General features: G+C 37.1%; 5 protein-coding genes across 5 annotated transcripts; 2 read left to right on the plus strand and 3 right to left on the minus strand.

Moving 5' to 3' along the window:
* Positions 1-393: 393 nt before the first annotated feature.
* LOC116012146 (endoglucanase 8-like) lies at positions 394-2,633 on the minus strand. Its single transcript, XM_031251624.1, has 5 exons — positions 2,354-2,633; positions 1,584-2,084; positions 1,345-1,512; positions 1,142-1,250; positions 394-890 (listed from the first exon to the last, which is right to left on the minus strand). The coding sequence occupies exons 1-5, from the start codon at positions 2,543-2,545 to the stop codon at positions 394-396; spliced, it is 1,467 nt and encodes a 488-aa protein (XP_031107484.1). The 5' UTR covers positions 2,546-2,633.
* Positions 2,634-6,417: 3,784 nt separating this feature from the next.
* LOC116012145 (probable pectinesterase/pectinesterase inhibitor 33) lies at positions 6,418-9,158 on the plus strand. The gene is made up of 3 exons (XM_031251622.1): positions 6,418-6,706; positions 6,916-7,454; positions 8,346-9,158. The coding sequence occupies exons 1-3, from the start codon at positions 6,468-6,470 to the stop codon at positions 9,038-9,040; spliced, it is 1,473 nt and encodes a 490-aa protein (XP_031107482.1). The 5' UTR covers positions 6,418-6,467; the 3' UTR covers positions 9,041-9,158.
* A 1,222-nt stretch (positions 9,159-10,380) lies between these two features.
* LOC116012938 (pectinesterase 2-like) lies at positions 10,381-11,792 on the plus strand. The gene is made up of 2 exons (XM_031252605.1): positions 10,381-10,756; positions 11,074-11,792. The coding sequence occupies exons 1-2, from the start codon at positions 10,381-10,383 to the stop codon at positions 11,790-11,792; spliced, it is 1,095 nt and encodes a 364-aa protein (XP_031108465.1).
* Positions 11,793-11,811: 19 nt separating this feature from the next.
* Positions 11,812-15,189, minus strand: LOC116012651 (monocopper oxidase-like protein SKU5). The gene is made up of 9 exons (XM_031252274.1): positions 14,943-15,189; positions 14,354-14,463; positions 13,966-14,236; positions 13,729-13,867; positions 13,248-13,614; positions 12,730-13,095; positions 12,567-12,645; positions 12,220-12,422; positions 11,812-12,121 (listed from the first exon to the last, which is right to left on the minus strand). The coding sequence occupies exons 1-9, from the start codon at positions 15,084-15,086 to the stop codon at positions 12,025-12,027; spliced, it is 1,776 nt and encodes a 591-aa protein (XP_031108134.1). The 5' UTR covers positions 15,087-15,189; the 3' UTR covers positions 11,812-12,024.
* Positions 15,190-19,254: 4,065 nt separating this feature from the next.
* On the minus strand, positions 19,255-23,435 carry LOC116012650 (acid beta-fructofuranosidase-like). Its single transcript, XM_031252273.1, has 6 exons — positions 22,932-23,435; positions 22,763-22,771; positions 20,746-21,608; positions 20,183-20,583; positions 19,978-20,065; positions 19,255-19,636 (listed from the first exon to the last, which is right to left on the minus strand). The coding sequence occupies exons 1-6, from the start codon at positions 23,344-23,346 to the stop codon at positions 19,436-19,438; spliced, it is 1,977 nt and encodes a 658-aa protein (XP_031108133.1). The 5' UTR covers positions 23,347-23,435; the 3' UTR covers positions 19,255-19,435.
* Positions 23,436-23,778: the final 343 nt, after the last annotated feature.

Here is a 23,778-nt window from a genome sequence, read left to right on the forward strand (position 1 = left end):
CATAAAAGGCCTTAGTCAATTATAAAGAAGGGCATCGAATCGAAATCCTCTCTAGACATCTCACGTCTCTCTAAAAAGCACTCTACCATATATGTACCAACAATAAAAATATAGTAAATTTTAGTTTGGCACCGCCATAAAAGGGTCTGTGGTTTTCACCTTTTGGTTTCCACGAAAAAATTATCTGTGTTCTTTTATTTTTCCCTTCAATTATGTTTACTTATTCAATTCGTAATGTTGGTCCTACCGATTGATTACCGGTAGTCAAAAAATCAACAATAACAATTATATAATCCATCAAATCCAATCCAATAAAACAATAATTTTTCAAATTTTATACATTCTAAAAAAATAAAGATTTAATTTGAGATTTCTTACATATAAAAAAAAATTCTACATTCTAGGATGTTTATTGAAATGAGCCAAGAGGCCGACAAGCGGCGCGTTAACGTATGTAGTGGGCTCTGAATGCGCGGCGTCGACTCTATCATCGTAAAATTTATCATTCATATCCGGCCCTCCGACCACAGCTCCGATCAGCAAATTAGGGTTTGGGTTTCCAGTCTGAAAATATGGCGTCCCTTCTTTACATTCGATACGTTGTGGATGCTGGTCAACCGACGGCAACGACGAGCCGCGGTGGTGAATTCTCTGAGGGAATCTTTCGCCGTATCCGACCATGTACGACATGTTCGCCGGATTGCTTCCTAGGATATAGTTCACCTGTGTTTTCGCGAACTGCATGAGCCTTGTCGGAGTTAAAGTAACGCCGTTACCGCAGTCAACTATTCTTTTGGATTTTTTAAGGTATCTGGCGTATGTTAGAATAAGAAATGATATAGATGTCGTGCTTTGAATGTTGCAAATACTAGATTTGTACAAAAGTCCACCTGCCAACATAAGGTAAAATATTTAAACATAGCTAAAAATTTCACAATTTCTGACTACCTTAAAGTAATTTCGAAACCTAATCTTAGAGTTCCAATCATTTTACAGGATCAAAATTTCACTTTGAGACTAAACGGTGGTCCAAAAAGTTTTTAAAATCTCCAAATTTTTAACTTGAGAGTACCAAAAAACACGTAACAACATTAAATCATTAATTTTTTAGCGAAGAAAGTACCAACATTAAAATATATACCTGGTGTGTATGATACTGATCTCAGAGGCGATTCGGGCAGTACGTTGCAGACAAATTTATCAGCATAAGGAATATATGGGATGAAATTGTTGATATTTTTAAGAACAAACTGCAGAAGAAGAAAAAGGTTAGAAATGCCATAAAATTTGCTAATGTACTTTAGATATAGAAGCTGTTTGTTAAGGAATGAAGATATAATATACCTTGGAGATAAGCACATTTATACCAGCATGCTTGGAGTCCCATCCAAATTCAGATATGGCTCTTTCAATTTGTGGTCTAAAATTTATGATGTTCCCTTTGACATAGTTCCAGTAAAGAGGTTGTCCTGTGGCTTTTAAGAGCCATGCTGCTGCCCAGAGCAACTCATCCTGCATATGGACAGACTGTTAGATCTAAATATAGTCTAACGATACTGAACAGAATCTACGAGAAACCTGACCTGATAGCCACTGTAGTCACAATACCAAGGGCAAACCCATTGCCCAAGAGAGTCATTGTAAGAGCCTCTGAACTTATCTGCAAATTCAAAAACCTGGGAAGCTCTCTGAAGCAGGAGTGTGGAATAAGGAGTGTCAGATTTCTTGAAAACCATGGATGCGGCGGCTAAGGCGGCGGCAATCTCAGCAGAAACCTCGGAGCCAGGGGATTTGTCGGTGACGGCGAAGGCCGTACGAGGTGTGTCCATGTCCTCAGGGCGTTCCCAACAATTGTGATCAGCCTGGGCCTGACCAACCTGAACAAAAACCAGGTTTGGTTTGGCAGTTGCCTTCAACAAATAGTCTGTTGACCACCGGATGGCATCCATTGCAGCCTGCAAATCTGATCCCATTCCTTTTCTATACTCCAACACACTCCATGCCAGCATTGTGGTGGAATATGCCATTGGAAAATTATATTTTACATTGTCACCGGCATCATAGTATCCTCCTACCAAGTCCACCTGATATATATCAATCATGTTATGTATTGTGGATCATGATCATGGTTGATACTGCAGTTATATGTTGAACTGATATTGCAGTTGTGTTGAAAGGGAATGCAGTTGCACAGAACAGAGGTCGTTCATCCGTTCAATTCAACTGCAGTATCAGTTCAACACAACTGCAGTTCCAGACGAATGATACAGACCACGGTATAACTATTGCAATATAATATATCAAACCAATATGAGAAAAAAGGGATTTGGAGAAAGAAAAGTTAAGTACATACACCCATATCAGCACCATCTTGAAGAGCAGAATCCTTCCTCCAAGTCATGCGTTGAGAAGAAGGCAGCTTTCCAGATCTCTGCCCTTCAAAGAACAGAATGCTTTTCGACAAGGCGTCCCCATAATCATACTGCGCCGCCATTACTGCACTACTCATCATCATTCCCAGAAACGCTGCTACTTTCATCATCATCTTCTCCAAAAATCTGCACACCCCAATACCAAAAGATTTGATTTTTCCCAACTATTCGATCTTCATCGTAAAAATACACATACACACATATATATGAATTTCCCCATCACGAGCCCAGAAAAGAGAGTAATAATATTTGAAATCCCTTCACGGGCAAGAACAACAACAATACTTGTCCATAAATAAAGCTTGGTTAAGTGTCCTATTCAAACTTTGACATTCATATTCAAAAGCATGAATATAGGCCTTTATACCACCTATAAGTCAGCGAAGAAGACAACCTTAGCGCTGCAATTTCTGAGTATAATAAAGCAACTTTTACTACTTTTTCATTTCACGAAAAGAGAAAAAAGTTACGGAGTATTATAAAATCACACATGCATGTATGTTCTGTTGGATCTTTACTGCAATTTGTTGTATTGATAATATAATACCTCGTCGTTCTTGTCTCAAGATGATGATGTTTTTAGATTACGAGGTTGTCGGTATTCCGTTTAAAAATTAAACGTTTTGGGGTTGGGGAAATGGTTAATTGAAACGTATAAGGTATGATGACAAAAGTAAGAATTAGAATGCACGGCAGAATGAAACTTCATTCTCTTCTTCATTATGTTGTGTGAATGGAGGCGGCGCCGCGTGGCGGATCGGAGAGATTTACGCACCGCAGCTTTAATTTTTTGTTTCATTTGTATACACTATCACGGTCATTATTTCATGAAATTAATGAACACGTTTCATGTTTCAAAAGTACATTTAGTCTTTTTTTGAAATGAAGATCCATGTTTTGGAGAAATGTACATGCTTGAAGTTCCGTAGAACATAAAGTACTTTTCCTTTTGGAAATTTCCACCTTCAGCAACCATAAAAGTTTAAAAAAAAAAAAAATCCTATTCCTATCCCGAGTTCTATTCTTATCAATATGACAATATTCTCCTAATTAGTTTAATTTACCTTTCTCCCGTCTAATTTGCAAGCTATTACACAAGTAATATTTATCCAACCTACAATCTAAGGTAGTTGTCGTGAGTTTTTCCTGTCACAACAAAGGGATTTAAAAAAACTCTAAATTTCTCTTTTTTTTTAGTACAACGGAAAACTCAGCTCATAGCCATTATAAGAGGAGGTATAGAATAATTCTTGTTCATGTATAATAGCCCGTAAACCATACAAAAAATTGAAGGAAACTGTACCAGAAAAACCATTGTTCCATGAGTTCAACTGAGAAGGTGTTGGTAATAATCAAATTCTAAACCCCACTAAAAAAAACTCTAATTATTTAGTTGATCAGAACTGGTAGACAGAAATAACAAAATTTTCTGCAGTGAGTTCAAAATAATCATCTGTTATACAATATATAATCAACTATAGAGTCCAATTTCAATCTATAAATCATACACGATGACACCTCCCGAGACAAACTACTCTTTGAATTCTGATATGTACTCTTGATAAAAATAGAATCGATTGTGATCCCTTTCTTTCGAAACTTGACTAGTTAAGATCTCATTAACTTTATTATATTGATCTAAGTGAATATAAGAAGTTGAAAATAGTACCTTAGATGAAGAGAGTAACAACTTTCGTCCGGTTATAGTTGTTAGCTTAGCTTGATCAGTATCTATATATAAGAATTCCAAAAGTTTTTTTGTTGACTTGATGGATATGATGAAGTATGAGCAGGGCTAATTATTTGAAAATTTTTCCAAAATCAGCAAGTTCTTATTCATGATATATACATATCTTACTCGATCTTTTCATGGCAAAAATAGTATATTTTTGTAAACATTTTGATAAATAATGTCACATTTAATAGGAGATCAGATCCGTTCACAAAATTTATAACAATTTTATTCATTGTATGCACTGCACAATGTATATATAATTATATATACCCTGTAAAAAGAAAGCATACTATCTAGCCTAAAAAAAGTGACCAAATGAGTATGTACAGCATAATTCTCGGACTTCAAGGTTACACGTTTAATTTTTGTCTAACACTTCTTGATCGATCCTCGTTGTTGCATAAGTTTAAAAATTAAATTAATTTAAAAAAAATAAAAATAAAAACATACCATGTGTAAATATGGTAATGAGGCGTTATAGATCTATGATTATTGGTTATCTCTGTATCGTTAAGCATTATATTTAATCATTATGTTGAAATTAAAGAAGAGTCAATTAAGGGCGTTCTTCAAGAGTGTAGCAGAATTTCTGGGGCTCATAACCTAGATTTTTGGATACTGCGATATTAATTAGGTCTGATAAGCAGCATGTACTTTCACAGATTTTTTAAAAAGAAAATTGAGACATTATTGTAAGTTAACTAGGTATATAACCAATTAAATTTGGTATGTGTTGTCGGCATAGCATCTCGGTTGGTCACATAGGTGAAATTTAGAAGAAAAAAAAAAAAAAAAAGGTTAAGGATAGGGTCTCACCCGCTGCAGTGCGGGAGCAACCTTTCAAAGTGAGGTGTTCATTGTGCGCAATAAGCAAAGAGCCTTTGTGTTCTGCTGAGTTATCATTATTTACATCCTCATTAGATATTATGTGTCAAATGGACCAATTTACGAGGTAAATCATATTCATATGTAATAACTCCATGCTTAACAAGGAATTCACCATATGAGGGCATGTCTATGCGGGCTTTTTTGCAAATTAAAATTATTAACATGATTTTCCTCAAAACAATATCCCCTCATTACAAATCAAAAACACTTAACAAGTTGCTTATACAAACATTTTCATTTTTTTAACAATAAGGCGTAGCTTAGTACATCTTAACTAAGCAATACATATAATTGCTTGACATGCTTTCATGCATAGGTATCGGTGCCTTTATAAATAATTTGAGACGAGTATATATAATTTTATAAAACCATATAATATATAATATAAATATGTGGAAACAAAATAAAAAATGAAAATGAAAATAATTAAAGCTTCTCGCTCCATGCACCCCTATGCTGAAATTGAGTGTATTGTCAGTGATATGATCCACGAAACAAGGATCTAACATGGAGGAAAACCACACCAAGCTTAATTATTCAATATTATCACTATAATAATCTTAGATTTTCTTAATTATGTGATAAATTTATTCCTCACATTTCAACGTTAGGCCAACTGTCGGCTGACAATTCATTACTTTCATACGCATGTCAAACTATATATAAAACCAACAAAACCCTATCTCACGCTTCCATGGATAGAATATGATTCTCGTACGAGAAAGTTATAAGTTTGATTTTTGTTCACACATTATATTCTCATTCAAATCCATCACACAACAAAGTTACCTAGTAATGCACATACTCAGGTGTCCGAATAGTGGTTGCAAGTTTTCTAGTCTTATTAGTGGACAATCTAGACTAGTCCACTAGTTTACCCTGATTTTTAATTTTACTGGTTAAGATCACAATGCTAAATTTAAAGGGTGTGCACCTCTAATAACAACTTTCAATTTTCTAATCACACAAAAATATAAAAAATAATAAAAACTTATGTGAGACTGTCTCACGTATCTAAATCCGTGAGACGGATGGGATATTTGATTATTAAGGTCAAAGATCGGACTTATTAATCAAGACTTGACCCGTCTTGCGGATTTAGACCGTGAGATGATCTGAAGTGTTACCCAATATAAAAATAAAACAAAAACAAAAACCCTATATTAGTTAGTACGCACTAGAACCTCGATGTCCACAAATATATATATATACCACATCATTGTTGGCTTTGTTGCATAACAACACCAAATTAAAGTTCATCAATGTTAAGATTCATTTTCATTTCTTTACTCATCATCTCTTTCTTGTTACCACAATCCGCGTACTCGAATGAAGAAGCGGCGGTGGAAGGCGGAGGAGATATTGATTGGTGGTGCGCCGCCACACCTCATCCGGAAACCTGCAAGTTTTACATGGCGCACGCCGGTTACAATAACGTCAGGCCGAAATGCCGGTCGGATTTCCGCACAATGACTGTCGGAGTCGCCCTGGAAAGAGCCATCCACGCCCAGAACACGGCGAAGAGTCACGGCAGCAACTGCCGTGGCAAAAGAAAGAAGAGGGTTTGGATGGACTGCGATAAGCTCATTGCCAACACCGTTCTTCAACTCAACCGGACACTCGACGGCGTTAAAGATAATGGCCCTGATTGGTAAAAATACTTAACTTATCAGTCAATTTTAATTTATTTGACTATTATTAGCTATTAAATTTAGTTAAAAAGTTAATATTTGAAAAAGAAATTATATCAAACAACTATCAACTAACAGTTAATTTATCAAAACATCTTTTTACAATCAGCTATTTTATTAACTCTTTATATTCTCTAATCCAATCAGCTAACAGTCATTTATCAAACAGGACTAATCAGACTTTTTGCGCCGACGTCGATGCCCAGACGTGGCTCAGCACCGCCCTGACCAACATCGAGACGTGCCGCGCCGGCGCCGTCGAGCTCAACGTTTCCGGCGTCATTGAACCCATCGTTTCCAGCAACGTCTCGGAGCTCATCAGCAACTGCCTGGCGGTCAACGGAGTTTTGATAGACGAACACAACTCAACCGCCACGGACGACGACGAATTCCCGATCTGGATATCCGCCGGCGAACGGCGGCTATTGCAGAGTTCATCGGTGGCGTCACAGGCAAAGTACGTAGTTTCCAAGAAGGGAAGAGGCGATTTTCGGTCCATTCAGGCTGCAATAAATCAGGCAACGTCGAGACGAAGGGGGAATGAAAGGATTGTTATCTATATCAAGCGAGGCGTTTATAGAGAAAATGTGATCATAAGCAGTAAGATGAGTGGAATCATGCTGGTCGGCGATGGCCTGAGATACACTATCATCACCGGCGCACGTAGCGTCGGCGGTGGGTACACCACTTACAGCAGCGCAACTTTTGGTATGGCCTTATTTAATCATCCCATCTCTCCATGCATGGACGATCCATTCTTTTTTATTCTTAAAAATACATCCAAATTAGTGTAAAACTTAAGCATTAAACAATACTGGGCCAAACCAGCTTGGTTGGTGATCGTAGAGGTTGGGAATTCGAGCCCCTCGCCTATAGAAAATTAATTTGACCAGTATTTTGTCCTTAATAATCAGTCAGTACAAATATTAATTAGTCTAATATGTTATGGGCTTAAAAGTGCTTACTGACACAAATGTCATGGGAAGGGTCTAAAAACACATAAAAATCCCACTTCAAATCTTAGAGCAGACTAAGTCATTCAATCAGTACATAATTTTTATTTTTTTTGTTATCCTGTTTATGTTTTGGGGGGAAAAAGATTTAAATGATATGTAAAGCTTATTATAAATAAGTAAAATAAAATTATGGAAAGAACATTTTCGAATTCCTTGATAAATACTAAAATAGGTATTTAAGTTTTTGTCAGATGGAGGTAGCGGAAAGTGAGGCAAGATTCCATCAGCGTAATTAAGAAAAAATTAGAAGGTCAACGCTAAGCTTTTACGTACATTAATATCATACCACGTGAAACAATTCTTTTTCATCTTATTTTATTTATTTCGACATTTCAATTCGTGTTTGATAAATGAATAATTAATCAACATATAATAAGAATAATTTTATTACTTTTTTAAGTGATAAGAAAAATTCTCAATCAGTATCACATATCAACTGTATACATTAGGTAAATTTACTTATGGCTCTCATGTTAGTAAAAAAAATTAATCTAAATTATATTTGATCGGTTTAAACAAAAATGTTAATAGGTCACTCTGATCAAAGTTTAATGCGCTAATAATTTTCTTTTGAGTTGATCAGGGGTTGACGGCCCAGGATTCATTGCCCGTGGCATAACGTTCCGGAACACGGCGGGTCCAGGGAAGGGACAGGCGGTGGCGCTCCGATCAGCCTCCGATCTCTCCGTCTTCTACAGCTGCGGCTTCGAGGGCTACCAAGACACGCTCTTCGTACTCGCCCAGCGACAGTTCTACAAATCATGTTACATCTACGGGACCATAGACTTCATCTTCGGCAACGCCGCGGCGGTGTTCCAAAACTGCCTAATCTACGTCAGAAAACCGCTGTGGGGCCAAATCAACGTCGTCACCGCCCAGGGCCGGGGCGACCCGTTTCAAAACACCGGAATTTCCATCCACAATTCCCAAATCCGGGCGGCGCCGGACCTCGAGCCGGTGGCGCGTTTTTATCAAACGTACCTCGGCCGTCCGTGGCAGCAATACTCGCAAACGGTGGTCCTAAAGAGTTACATAGACCGGCTTGTGAACCCGCAGGGGTGGCTGAGGTGGCAAAACTCCGATTTCGCTTTGAGCACGTTGTACTACGGGGAGTACCGGAATTTCGGGCCCGGAGCTTCGACGAGGTTAAGGGTGAAGTGGGCGGGGTACCATGTTATTACTAGCCGGAATGTTGCGTCGAGGTTTACTGTTTCCAGCCTTATTGCCGGCCGGACTTGGTTGCCTTCCACCGGCGTCCCGTTTACTGCCGGCTTGTGATCATCGGATTGTGTTTAATTTATTTCTTGTGGATTTTTGGTTTCATATTTAGTTGGATTTTACATGTCATGCTGTTATGACATTCAATTCTTGAGAAGAATTAATACATCCTCTATTGGTGTTTAACTCAAGCAATTAATGAATTTGTCAATGCCGTTTTAAGATTTGAGAGTATGAGCCAGTTCGATTAAACCTATATATATAGTTATCAAGCTAACTTACACTTACTAACGTAACATTCATACACGGACTATCATAGTCGTCGCAGTATACTATCACACATTCACACCTCTTGACTAGTTGATATACAATTTACCAATCGTAAAGTATCACCATAAGTCATACCACTTGATGATCATATAAATTGCTCATAACTAATAACTGGCATCTCAACTTATACTAATTTATTATTGTACATGTTGTTGGTTGGTTTTACGACCAAAGCAATTGATAGATGGCCAACACAACTGATCGGAAAACAAAGTGAAAAGCTTTAAAATGACTTAGCTTGGAAAATAAGGTGCTATCATTGCTTTGAGAATGAAGAGAAAACGTGTCCATTGGCCAAGTACCTTGTGGTTTGATGGCATCACTGTTATGTTAAGCAGATACTATGTATAGATAATGATTCATACCGAGCTTCGACTAAGGCCAAATACTAGACTGATCGTATCCCTAACTATTTCATTATATTATCTCTACGTTGTGTAAATACAATTGATTGATAGGGTACTAGTGCGTAGTAGCCACAACTTGGATTGGGCTTCCTAACTTGGGAATCAACTGATTCCCAGTGTGAAGAAACTTAGGAATCAAATAATCAGATTCCCAATGTGAAGCAACTTAGGAACCAGTTTTCTTTATCCGTTTCATTTTATGACTAACAACCTGGATTATTGTTCTTCCTATTTCTATTGTAATAAGGATTCAAGTGTAAATAAATATACCCTCCTAAGGGGTACAACAAATCCAACATTCCCACAATAATATACTCATTCTCTCTATATATTCTTTGGCACTCGTTTTTATTAACATAGTATTAGCCAATCGTTTACTGTCCAAAATCATAAAGCCACCTGCCCTTACTCCCTTAGCCTAGATTTGCTTGCACCATCGGCGTTTACAACTTCCAGGTAGAATAAATATATACATCTCCTTAAACCAAAGTAAATGTGCATGAGCAGTTTCATTTGATATAAAGGTTCAAATGAATACACTTAGAATTAAATAAAAAGCGTTAAATCTACACCCTCATAAATTGCATACACAGTACCCTGCATTACATGCATGCAAAATAAGTTGACCGACTAAGATAGCTGCAGATTATCATCAACAAAACTATGGAGCTGAAAAACCTAGGATTTCGATTTTTGTTGTTCCTCGTATCTTGGACGCTACTAGCCCCGTGCCGCACCGACGCCGGCAGCATGCCACGGCGGCTGATGGCCGAAGACCCGTCGCTGGACCTTGTGGTTGGCCCGGCGGCGACAAATATCCCCACCATTACGGAGGCTATTGCGACGGCGGTTCAGACGAGGACAGACGACAAGAGGTTTGTTATAAAAATAAAACCGGGAGTTTACCACGAGAATATCATTATCGACGAAAGGCTTCCGAATCTCATGCTGCTCGGAGATGGAAAGGAGAGGACTATTATCACCGGCGAGCTTAGTGTTGGTGGCAATAACTTAAGCACCTTCGACACTGCACCTGTTGGTAAGCAAATTTTTGTGTGTGTTCTTTTTTTTCTTTTTTTTTTATAACCCAATTTTTCAATTTCACTGAACTATATTCTGAATCCCATGAACTGTTTTCATACTCATGAGTAGCATAATTTATGTTTCGGTGATAAATTGTGTACAAAAACTTGATAGAATAACTCTTTGTTATCCTATAAATCTAAAGGTAAATTAGGGCCAAAAGTCAAAGCAGTACAAATAGCACTCAGGCATACCCTTGAGTACGCTATTAACGAACCAACATAGATTGTTCGTTTGTTAAAATTTTCTAAATCCTAATGTTCGTTTATTAAGGTTTTGAAAATCATGTTCCTGTTTTTTCAGCTGTTGAAGCTGACGGGTTTATAGCTCGCGGCATTACATTCCGGAACACCGCCGGCTTGGATGGGAATCAGGCGGCGGCGCTGCGGGTGAGCGGCGACAAGGCGGCCTTCTACAGCTGTTCATTCGAGGGGTACCAAGACACACTCTACGTCCACTCCGGCCGACAATTCTACAAGAAATGCGACGTCTACGGCACCGTCGACTTCATCTTCGGAAACGCCATGGCCGTCTTCCAAGACTGCCACATATACGTCAGAACCCCAAAGGGCAAGCAGGCCGTAATCACAGCCTCAAAGCGCGAAGGCCCAGATGAACAAACGGGAATCGTAATCCAGAAATCCCACGTGGCCGCCGCGCCGGGCGAGAATCTTGAAGGGGTCAAAGTATACCTGGGAAGACCGTGGGGACACTATGCAAGAACAGTTGTCATGGAATCAAAAATTGATTCTTTGATAGATCCTGAAGGGTGGCTATGGTGGGCGGGAAAGGATGAAATTTTTAAGGATAAAATATACTATGCAGAGTATGAGAACACCGGCCCCGGCTCTTCCATGGTGGACCGGGTGGATTGGAGTAGTGCCCGCCAAGTGATTACACCACAAGAAGCTGAACAGTTCTCCGTGGAAAATTTTATTGATGGCAATTCATGGCTGCCGGATACTAATGTGCCATTCAGTTCTGACCTCTGAACATACATGTATATATATATATCATTTAAGGATAGAGCTTTCATAGACTAGATAAAATTACATCATTCATTGATAAATGCTAAAAGAGAATTTGTAATAGACAACATTCCTATGTAAATGATGCAAATGAAAACTTTTTTAAGGCAAAACAGCAAATCAAATGACTCAAACCATCCCCTCCCCCCTCTACCCACATCACCAAAAAAAGGCCATATTTCCACAACATTCAATGTTAATGTAAATTGTAAATGATAGCAGCAAGTAGCAACATCAATGATAGCATTAGGTTCAAGCTTCCATGGACATCTGCAGATGATGTTTTTTGTTGCCTGAAATGCATATATGAATAACAAGTTAATGGTCTAATAACACACACAAAAACACACACACATATATATATAGAGAAAGAGAAGAAAAAGGTTAATACTTCTGCATTGAGGCAAGGGCACCACAGTAAAGAACATTATCCGGCACAGGGTTTTCTGTTTTATTGCTAGTATCTTCGGGGTTGATAATTCTCATATAAGTTTCTTGCCCTAAATACCATCTGTCCAGGTTTTCTGTTCTAAGGTTCCACACACCAACATTGTCAAGAGATATCAAGATTGCTGTCCAGCCTCCAGCAAAAACCTAATGATTGATAGCGCGGTTATATTCTAAGGGAAAGTTATATAGTCGCTAAACAATATGATGTGATTAAACAATGTTGCGATTAAGTCATTAAGAGAAACAAAATGCAAATCTAGCTTCTGTATTTCGGGAACGAAAACAAACCTGAGTAGTACAGCGGGATATTGCATCCCATCTATTATACGAGCCCCTATTGTTCTCTGTCCATTCTCCATAGCCCATCCTGCATGACATAGATAATTAAACCAATACATATATAACCAGAATCGGGAATTCGTAATAAGCATACTTTAGTAAAGAGTTATACCCGACCACGAAGAATGAATAACCATCCATGTGAAAGCTCTGCACAACTGTATCATTGTTCTGCAATACGATTTCTATGAATCCCTTGTATGTACCATTGATAAGTGATTTGTCCATCTTAGGTGGTCTGTTCATTGGCTTATTTGGAAAATCAAGTTTGTAGTCACCTGGCACATGATATATATCAGAAAGCCTCACGGGAGTATCGGGATAAACAAAGGATATCCCATTATATGTAGCTCGCCGTTTTCTGTCAATGGTCACTGGTGGGACACTCTTTAGAATGTAAACATCAGTCACATTAACAGAGCCATAGTGGAAAGATCCCTGAGGATTTGGACGAGCTCCACTAGCAGATACATTTTGCCTAAAACCATTTCATTAAACAGCAGAAATCAATACCAAAATTCTTCTAAGAAAATAGTGTCCCTGAGATGTATTAACTCATTTCACAGTATAACAGAAAGGAAAATAAATTAAAGGATGTTTAAAACTGGCCAAAAGAAATCCATTTCTAACCTGATGGACAACGCTTGATTTATCACATAGGATGTGTCGTACACATCATTAGGAGGATCCGGGAGAGGGCCACTTGCTTTTCCTTTTGAGTTTGAATAGTGCAAAACGGCAACACCAGTTACTTTTTCCCAAAGCGATTGATTTACGAGCCTAGGACTTGCTACAACATAGTAATCGCTACTTGCATTCTGATCCATTGTTACCAAAAAAGTGTAGGATTGCCCAACATGGATATCTACGCTAGTATAATTCTGCTGAGAAGTATACGTTCCCTCTGTTTCCGCTAAAAGCAAATTATGGTTCTGAATCCTAAAGTTCAAACAAGTCGAGGCTCCAACATTGTGCACCCGAACCCGATAAGTTTTGCCTGCAGTATTCGATACCACCTGGTCAAGATAATGACAATGACACACAAGGAAAGAGAAGCATAGTTTGACAACAATTATAAAATTAAACAAGAAAATGTTTGCGTATGATGCACCTGGATCGACATTAATTGTTTCATGATCGATGCCATCTGGAACAAGTGAAGAATTGTATCTGTAGGGTCCTTTACCATTGATAAGTACCCCATCTGGCATCCCCAATTCTTTACCATTATCAAGGTCCTCACGCAGAGCCTAAGGTTCAGTTAGATTTAGAAACTAAACACCAAACACACTGGACCCAAACATATCAATATTTGAACAGAAAATGGAAGCTTACAACTTATACCAACCTTGTGACTTTTGGTATACCAGTCACCGATGAGCACGACTATATCTCCATCAGGAAAGCCAAAAGGAAGACTGATAACAGGGCGGTTAGTGATAATAAAAGAACCAAAGCCACCAGATGCTCTCTGCATTAGCAAAGAAGGAAAATAGAAAAAGCTTCCAATCTGGTCCTTGACCTGAAACTGATAGGTCCAGTTCCACTTCGCGTGGATAGGACAATTTGTTCCCTGAACACCATCTTGCCACGAAGAGCGCCACATATGAATTCCTGGCCTGTAAACCAGTTCCACACAAGTAAGCAAAGATAACATATTCCAGTCACATTCCTCCCCTTTCCCCTTTCCCCTTTAGTTTCTCTTATCTTCCAAAACCATAATTCATTAAACATACCAGGTAACCAGAAGATCTTCATCCAGCCTATTCCTCACACTAACCACAACATTGTCATTAGTTGTAACATTCAAAACAGGACCTGGAAATTGCCCATTTACTGCAATAACCTGATTCAAATGATAACCAATGGTGAACTCATCTTACTGCTTCACTAGAAATACATTCACACATCCTAATTCAAACACAACCCATGAAATGGTAACAAAGTAAAATTAAAGCACTTCCATTCAACTGCAAGACTACATGGAAATAAAGCCTAACACTAAAAAACACAGAATAGACTCCCAATTTAACACATTCTTAAAAGGAAAAGGAGAGAGAAAATACACAGTACAAATCCAATAAAGAGCAGAACCCAAAAATCAAAAAAGATGTATTTTCCATAAATGGTCCAAAACCAGCACTGGGTCATTAAAACATCCATAAATTCCTATTGTACTTCAAAGAAGAAGTAAAAATCAGCAGAAAAAGTGTAACTTTCTATCCAATTTACTCCGCATTACACGAATAACCACAGGAACAGTTCAACTACTGAGAAAACCGGGCTCTAATTCCTTCTCCACTTCTGGGCACATATTATCATTACCTGCTGAGGAACACCGAGTGGAGATTTGGTGACATAGGTGTACTCCAACTCGAAGTTGACGAATCTGTCGCCGGCGAAACAGACAGTGAAGAAGATCAAAGCATTACAAATGCAAGCCCGACGGAGAGCACTTAGCAGAGCCATTGATGAAATCGTTGCAACAGAGATTTGATGAGCTGTTTTACATAACGCCGCGGTGGTTCTCCGAGAAGGAGCAAACGAAAAGGAGAGGAGGACTGTGTGGGCAAGCAAAAGGTCTTTTCCCGAAATTCGCACTTCGCTCTTCTAAATAGGCGTAGCGTAATGTGCGCTCATTTAACCGTTTACTGCTTCGTCCGGTTTGCCCATAACCAAATTTCAAAATTCCAAAAACTCCTTTTTATTACAAAAAAATAAAAATAAATAAATAAAATAACTATAACAGGCAATCCCAACCAAATTAATAAGATAATTGCCAAATAGCTTGTAGGGTAATAGCATCTCTGTAATGTAACTCTTCAAATTAGGAAGTTACAGGTTCAAAGCCCAGTGGAGAAATTAACTGTTAACATTTTTTTATTAAGTGGATCAACTATAAGTAATTTAGACAATTCTTTTCCAAAATATACATTGGGGTAGCGACAGTATATATTTTCTAAATCAAAAAATTGTCTATGGTACAAATTACCTTGGGTACAATTACGATAGACACAGATAAACTTTTCTATAAATTATAATATTCAAACATTCAACTATTTCACCTCATAATATTAACAAAAAAAAAAAACAAGTTAATGTATAAAATAAAAGTTTAGAGATTATTTAATAATTTAATATATTCTGATAGTTTACAATTAAATTTGAGTTTACAAATTAATCTTAAACTAAAAACTAATGAATATTACCAAAAGATATTAGTTAAAATGCAAGGAATTTAATCACTTAACCACGAGTTTAAGAGTTGAAACTTATGTGTATGTAACAAAGATTTATGTAATGCGCGGGGCACTTTCCTACAATTTTTTGAGACGCGTGGGACACTTTACCGATGTTTGCTACATCCTTCCGGACTTTTCAAGGAGTTGTACATAACTTCTCATGTTTGTTAGAATGATCTAGAACCATATACATAACTCTAGGAGTAGTAAAGATATATAGAACATTTTATAATATTATAGAATCCTCAAGTGTGTAAAAAGAGTTATGGAGGATTATAGAGAATAAATATTAGCCGTAGAATTAGGTAAATTTCCACCGTCCATTGAGGATGTGGAATGGTATAAATACCCCTCATGGGCTCATTTGTAAAGAATCGAACAAACCATCCAAGTGAAGAATCGTGTAAAAATAATATTAGTTCCCTACAAAACTAAGTATTTCCTTTAACTTATTGCCTACTCATCGTTAAAGCCGCACTAACTTATTGCCTACTCATCGTTAAAGCCGCACGAGACGTCGTTAGGAGAAAACGAGTCCACGACATTCAACTCTATTAATCTCATCTCACAAAATATCAATCTTTTATGTAGTGTGAGAATAATAATAAATAGATATTTAAGAAAAAAACATGAGATTTTTCAAATATATATATAACAATGGGCAAGAAGGCAACAGGTTATTGCCTGTAAACCAAAAATTGAAAGTAACGGTTTGAAGATGAAGCAGTCAATGGTTTCACACTTAACAAGGGCGTTGCATTTTTAGGCTAAACGACTCCTTGAAATGTGAGTTGAGGGGCCCACTGGCCCCATTCCCTCAAAGACCCCAACCACCCATTGAGGGCCCCTCAAAAAATTGACAAAGTGTTCTTTATATTTGTTTTTCAAAAAAAATAATTTTAAATACTTGGTAATAAATATGAAAACTAAAATAAAATATGTAAAGTAATTTAATGATGTTTTTTTTTGGTAAATTTTACCAAGGTTCTCCCGAAATTCCTCCCCACAAAGAGAGCTCACTTGCCACTTGAGCTACCCCGTTGGGTTAAGTAATTTAATGATGGAGTTTACTGTTAAGTTACTTTAATGATAAAAATAACTTTCAAATTCAAATATAAAACGGAAATTACATTTATATTATTTTATTACACTATCGTTTTTAATTATATATATATATATATATATATATATATATATATATATATACAAGTTTTTTTTAATGTAATGTTTGAGACAAATGGTAAGCAAATTACTAATATATTTGTAAGATAAAAAATTTTAAAATGTTAAATTTATATGAAAGCTCTACTTCGAGATTAGCAATGGACCATAAGAAACTAACCCAACATAGGCTATTCATAACTAATTGGTTCAAATTAAAAAGATCAATATATGTATCTCTCATTGAACATTCAAAATTTTGTAATTATCAAAATAATTATTTGACCGACTTGATTGAAATTCCGTTAAACATTTTTTAAACTAGATTTTCTTTTAAGGATAGTGGAAGTATTGGATTAGTATATATATATATAGAGAGAGAGAGAGGGAGAGAGAGAGAGAGAGGGGCACACACACAAACAAATGCAAAGAAGTTTGCACTTCTGTTATTGGGCTCCGACCGTGAGAATGAACAATGTGGGGTTGGCGAAAGAATTGTTTAAGGTGGTCAGGCTCCTCGTTGAATGAATAATAATATAAATTAATAAGAGTGATTGAGGCGCCAATGCGCCATTAGCTAACTTTACATGATTAATGCCGGATTTTCTCACTTTGATTTGATATATGGATTATATTATATGAATTAATAAAAAAAAACATACACAAATCACATTTTATTTTATAATAATAACTTATGATATGCCAATTAGTATGTAGTGTGATGAGACATTATTACCATTCCAAATGCGTGGCAACAGGATCAAACCGATTGTATGAACATTGATTCTTTGTTTTCAAAAAGATTGTCATCCACTAGGCTAGTCCTTTCCGTTTTAAAATTTTGATTCATGTTATTATATAATAATAATAATAATAATAATTTATGTTAGAAATACTCGTTACGTAAATACGCATATACTATCACATTCATATGTATTTATTTGTAGAATAATTGGACAAATTTTCCGGTGATGAATGCATGAAAGCAGGTATCTTTTTAGCGATGAAATGATTTCAAAAAAACAATGCTTTTAAACAACAATAATTTGTTCCTACACATGTCTATGCATGAGTGCCATTCTTGCAATGATGTTTTCCAACAATAATTTTGTGCTATATGCAAATAGCACGAAATTATAGCTATCCTACTATTTTTAAAATATTAACTTTCATTTTCATTGAGACTTTTTAAGATAATTCTATAAAAACTTGATATTTAATTTACAAGTTTAAATCTGGACAAACAATTAAATGACTTGCAACATGTCCTAATAAGTTTAATTCAATATATAAGACAAATAATAACTTCAAAAACACATATTTGTAATACTAATCATGACAATATTGGCTTATTAAGTAACCCGATATAACTCACATTAACTCCGTTAAATTAACTAGCTAGGTTAACCCAATCCCGATTACATAGTTACCATTAAGAAGTAAATTAAACATGAAATGCGTGATAACTAACACATGATGCAGCATAGAGAAGGATCTAATTGCAGGACCCAAAGAAACAGTTGTGTTAAAAGAACAAAAAAGAAACATTAAACAAACAAAAAATTTCACCAGAAATGTCTATGTAAAGTCGAGCCATCAACCATAATCGTGACTACGGAGTATTTTAATCACAAAATGACACAGTAATCTGGGCTTTACAGGTCATGTAAACGGATTAAGATGGACACAACATAATTTACTTATAAAAATGGAATTTCTGTCTTGTCTTTTTGTTTGCTTCCAACGGTCACAAGTCCAACGTGACCTGGCCTCGTCATTCTTATCTCATCGCTCATGCTCCTTTCCCCTACTATGTTTCAATTGTTGTATCATGGAGCATGGTTTATATTGTATTGTGGACGCTAATACAAAAATTATGTATTTTTAGTTGACACATTCTGTATTTACCGTTATTAGTTTTTGTACATATAAACAAATAACTTGATAATTGCTAATATATAATATGATATCTACAAGTACAAAATGTGTCGACTGCATATACAGAATCTGAAAATTATTTTGGACCAGGGTCTACAAGTATAATTTGCCATTATGTTTTGACTTTGGTTTAAGTTATTTGAGATATTTGGACTATACGAATTACTAAGCCCATTATCAATATCCCATCACATGTATTTTGTTACTAATTGACCTTAGACAATTCCAATTCGAATTGAAATTAACACTTAGTCCATTCTTTTAGCAAGATAGTAACGTTAAAGAAGCCCATTGGGTTATACTTGTAAACTCATCATTTTGATTCAAAAATAGCAATAAACAGATTTTACATACAAACATTATCTGCATAAATTCTATTTCCCCCATATAATCACTTCATATCTCTCTATTTTAAACCTTAAATTGATGAAATCAAAACGACATACAAACTAAAATACAACAAATTTTTTCATGGAACTACAACTCATCCATGGGGAATCGTTTAATATCGGCTGAATTCATTTGCCACATCTTCACCGATGCTGTGACAGTAGCTTTAGTAGCATTGTTGAAAAGGAAAACTTTTGCTGCTCCAAAAATGGCTTTTGTTGGATAAATTCTTGATGTGATCACCGTTCTTCCTCCTTGAGCAAAACTCTCTACTATTGAATGATCAATCTGCGACATTAATGGTGTTTTTCAACGATTAGTATAGTATACATTTAAAACCCTAATGAATTTTCATTGCCACACTATAGTGTCAATAAGGATCCCCTGTGGCAATCTAGAGTGGTTCAAGATCAATCCATGGACTTTGACCAACTTGACACCCTATCTAGATAGAGCTGTCAATCTGGACTAGTCGCTGGACTAGCCCGTCACGAATTGGTGAAAAACGAGACAGGCCGGCCCGTTCTTCACACGGGTTGGGAAAGTCCGAACCTAACCCGTGTGTTACGGGCTGACGGGCTAAACTTGAATCTATTGCATTGAATATAATGAAAGAAGGGATCACATACCAGTATCCTAGCAGAGTAGTTTTCACCATCAAGAACCGGCACTGCGCTACCATATACTTCCTTTTCAACCCCGGAAGCCATGGATGATCTGCAACAGATACACGACAATGCAACAAATTGTTCATCATGTCACATATTCCGGACAACATAGTAATCTTTAATTTCCGACATGAATAAGCTAAGGTTTAGAAGCATGCATATATACCTCGTCTGGTCGGCGCAGAAATGAGTCTTTGCCTTCCCGTCGGCCCCTTTAGCAATGTAGAAGTAGACAGGCGTCAACTCAGAAAGTTTTTCATCGGCGACAACCAGAAGCCCGAACGGTCCCAAACTGCCCCGCGTAACGGCCCCGCCGCTATTACTGCAGTCGTAGTCGGCATCATGGGATTCCATCGTTGTTTCAAGCAGGGTTTCGTCCACTTCAAATGAAGCAGTTATGTCTAACTGTGTTCCCTCCGAAACATGGATTGGCACCACAGATCCCGGCTCAAGATTCGCCTCTGCAGTTATAGGATCCCCTGATCTCAAGCTTTCCACTTCTTCAACCGGCCATTGAAGCACGTTTGTCCCAGTCTTCTTGTCGAAAACTATTGTCCTAGGAATCGCCTGGGATGGGATGGATATTTTGCATCAGATATAATCATGTATATTTTCAGGTTATAATTGTTACTGTCACATTATAGAGTTATAGCCGTGTGTTGTTATCAATACAATGTTACAATTTAAGATATCTATCAGTATTAATTAGTGTTTTAGAATTAATCATACCTGAAGAGATGCCCAACCTTTCATGAGATCAACAGCTTCTAAATCAGTTTCACCAATCCATCCCCACAAAATTCTTCTCTGTTTATTCTGATCATAAAACGTCTTGGATGCATAGTACTTCCCATAATCAAGTCTCAATCCGATACCCACATCCAAATCTGGATTATCCGGTGTCCACTTGTTTTTCGTCGGGTCATATGTTCCAAGTGCATAGTAATCGTGTTTATCGTCATCCAAACTAGCTTTCAACACGTGCTTGACGCCCAGCCCGTTAACTGACGTGTCAAGCCCGTTTTCCCCGGTAGTTGAGACCGGATACAAGTCCACGCATTCCCACATACCCGTACCCGGAACCGCATGCAAGACTCCATCCAAGAGCTTAAAGGTGGTGAAATTGGTGGTTTCATAAACAAGTGAAATACCGGTTTTACCCACCTTGGACCCTATTGTAACTAACCATTGACCGTTTTGACTGCCAGCTGTCCACGCAGTGGTGGGGTCCCTAAAGTCCTTGACACCTATCCCCGGCGGCGGGTAAATCACCGGATTATTCGGATATTTGACCCAGTCAACGAGCAGAGGATCCGACAAGTTGGCCGGAAACGCAAGATTCTGGACCTGAACATAGTTATCGGTGTCGCCGGTGTAGAGCATCACGATCCGACCGTCGGGAAGGAGGGTGGCGGATCCGGTCCAGACGCCGTTAACGTCGTACCATTGATCTGGAACCATGGCGAATGGTAGGTGGAGCCAATTAATCAGGTCCGTTGAAACGGCGTGGCCCCACGTGATGTTTCCCCAAACAGCGGAATCTGGATTGTATTGGTAGAAAAGGTGGTACCATCCTTTGTAGTACAATGGACCTGTACATGCCACGTGTAGTCCATGTTACAATGTCTTTGTCAAACTGTTTTTGTCTTAATAATCATTATATCATCTACACCACTCGTGCTTGACGTACCAATTCAGCTTATTACTTATTGGGCAACATGGGTCACCACTTATGAAAGTTGTCACATAAATTTTCAACATATAAATGTATTTCTAAAGTACTTTAATATCTGGTCATGACTTTATAGTATAGTGACACGAAGTGACTCTCTCAAATAAGAGATCATGAGTTTAAGCTACAATAAAGACAATATTGACTATTTGTATTTCAGTAGGTTGAGATAGTAATCATAAACAGATATTACATTGTAACAGTATAATATATTTGATTATATTGAATATTGTAAAGTCTAATGTTAATCACACATAATATATATAGAAAGTATATACAACAAACAAGTCTCTAAATTTTTAAAGATAAATTATATCTTTTGCACGAGGTAATTAAGGTAAAATTAAGCAAAGGAGGTTACATGTTTTAAATAAAAAACATTAGGTTATAAAATGTATTTAATATTAAAAGAAAATGAATGGCGACATAATCACATAATTGTGGCAACTAGTGAACCATTGGATCTAGAGGTGGGCCCTGTCCAAGAATAATGGAATATTCAATACTTGGCACTTTCTTATCTTATTTTTTTATTACCTAATCCAGATCAGAGATGCGTAAAGTCCACATATTTTTAGGAACAAAAAAAATCAAAATTAAGTTAATAAATTAACTAACTAACTCATCCACCGTCCTACCCTAAGCTATTCCTAGCATATATTCCAAGGAGAAAGAGAAATTCACATCTACTATTTGAAAGTGTAATATCTAGATCAAAAATCATATAACAAAAATAAAACACACTAAAATATATATATACAAAAATTATATTCTATCTAATCAACCCCACTCATTTTGTTTAAATAATTAATCTTTCTTATTTTTTTTGTGATTGATTATTACTATACTAAAAAATGCATATTTATTTCTAAAAACGCTTAATAATTACCAAAAAAAAAAGGGAGTATTAAACTGCAGCGACAAGATCTAGAGACGTTTGCATTAGCGCATGTTAAGAATGTGTAGAAATAATTAGAATGATTAAAAGGAAACAGAGGATGCAGTCAAACGTACCATTAGGATCTTTAGCAGAAAACGACGATCAGAATCCCAATTATTCCCAAACAGCAGCCATGAGAATCAACAGGAAAAACTCCGATAAATAAAATGTCTTTAACAAAGCAAAAAAGAAAAAAAAAAAAAAAAAAAGAGTAGACAGATTTTTGCAGTATTAATTACTTACCATTCATCCAATTCTTCACAGGTTGAAAATGGTAACTCGTTCGTTGCCAACTCAGCATGAGATTACTCCAAGCAAACGAGACTCCATTGCCGGCGCCGGAGCCTCCCCGGAATGCCTTCTCGGAAACGCCCTGAGACACCCCTCTGGACGGCGGGATTACAGCCGCCTGCTGAGAATTGTCGCCGCCGCTGCTAAGCGGCGGCGCGTGAGATGGGGGTGCTTGGTAATTTACCGCCACGAGGATTAAAGCGAGCAGGAAAAGTGAGGAGAGGATAATGCCGGAGATGATCTTGAAGGGTTTCCGGTCACGGATCTCAACTCCGGCGGAATGGGGTTGCTCCGGCAGGGGAGTGTACACGGCCGCGGCCGCCGCATTTTCAAGATCATAAGCGGGGGTTAAACGAGAGCTAGCCATGGGTTTCCGACAAAGTTGTCAACTATGAATGACTAACATATGACTATATGGTAAGAACTAACAACACATTTCGCTTACATATATAATGCTTCGGAAAAAATATATATGTATATATAATGAATCAAGCAGGATGCCAGGCTAGGGCTTAATGTTGGATCTTTAGAATTGGGTCAAATTTTGAGGCCAATAGGGTAAATGTGTTTGTCGTATCCAATACACTTTAGGTGGGGGTGTGTGGTGGAGGGTTTATCCAACATTGTTGGGAAATTATATTTTCAGAATTATGTGTATAGCGTTAACATATTTTGTACTTATAATTAATTATTTATGTGTCTGTGAAGATATAAAATGGTAACTATGATCACATAAACGGTTAATTACAAGTACAGAATATGTTGATTGTAGACACGTAATATATTAACATATTATGTG

The sequence above is a fragment of the Ipomoea triloba genome, chromosome 3 (assembly GCF_003576645.1).
Source record: "Ipomoea triloba cultivar NCNSP0323 chromosome 3, ASM357664v1".
NCBI lineage: Eukaryota > Viridiplantae > Streptophyta > Magnoliopsida > Solanales > Convolvulaceae > Ipomoea > Ipomoea triloba.

Bases quoted from the DNA above. Each gene is read 5' to 3' on its own strand.
- LOC116012146 (XM_031251624.1), bottom strand. From the start codon at position 2,545: ATGATGATGAAAGTAGCAGCGTTTCTGGGAATGATGATGAGTAGTGCA. The intron at 1,513-1,583 runs GTCAGGTTTCTC...GTCCATATGCAG, and splicing joins GTGACTACAGTGGCTATCAG to GATGAGTTGCTCTGGGCAGC. The intron at 1,251-1,344 runs GTATATTATATC...CTTCTTCTGCAG, and splicing joins TAAATGTGCTTATCTCCAAG to TTTGTTCTTAAAAATATCAA.
- LOC116012145 (XM_031251622.1), top strand. From the start codon at position 6,468: ATGGCGCACGCCGGTTACAATAACGTCAGGCCGAAATGCCGGTCGGAT. The intron at 6,707-6,915 runs GTAAAAATACTT...TTTATCAAACAG, and splicing joins AAAGATAATGGCCCTGATTG to GACTAATCAGACTTTTTGCG. The intron at 7,455-8,345 runs GTATGGCCTTAT...TGAGTTGATCAG, and splicing joins TTACAGCAGCGCAACTTTTG to GGGTTGACGGCCCAGGATTC.
- LOC116012938 (XM_031252605.1), top strand. From the start codon at position 10,381: ATGGAGCTGAAAAACCTAGGATTTCGATTTTTGTTGTTCCTCGTATCT. The intron at 10,757-11,073 runs GTAAGCAAATTT...TCGTTTATTAAG, and splicing joins CTTCGACACTGCACCTGTTG to GTTTTGAAAATCATGTTCCT.
- LOC116012651 (XM_031252274.1), bottom strand. From the start codon at position 15,086: ATGGCTCTGCTAAGTGCTCTCCGTCGGGCTTGCATTTGTAATGCTTTG. The intron at 13,096-13,247 runs GTTAGAAATGGA...AAATGGTTTTAG, and splicing joins AATCAAGCGTTGTCCATCAG to GCAAAATGTATCTGCTAGTG. The intron at 12,423-12,566 runs GTTTGTTTTCGT...ATCAATCATTAG, and splicing joins TATCCCGCTGTACTACTCAG to GTTTTTGCTGGAGGCTGGAC.
- LOC116012650 (XM_031252273.1), bottom strand. From the start codon at position 23,346: ATGGCTAGCTCTCGTTTAACCCCCGCTTATGATCTTGAAAATGCGGCG. The intron at 20,584-20,745 runs GTATGATTAATT...ATCCCATCCCAG, and splicing joins AAGGTTGGGCATCTCTTCAG to GCGATTCCTAGGACAATAGT. The intron at 19,637-19,977 runs GTATGTGATCCC...TTAATGTCGCAG, and splicing joins ACTACTCTGCTAGGATACTG to ATTGATCATTCAATAGTAGA.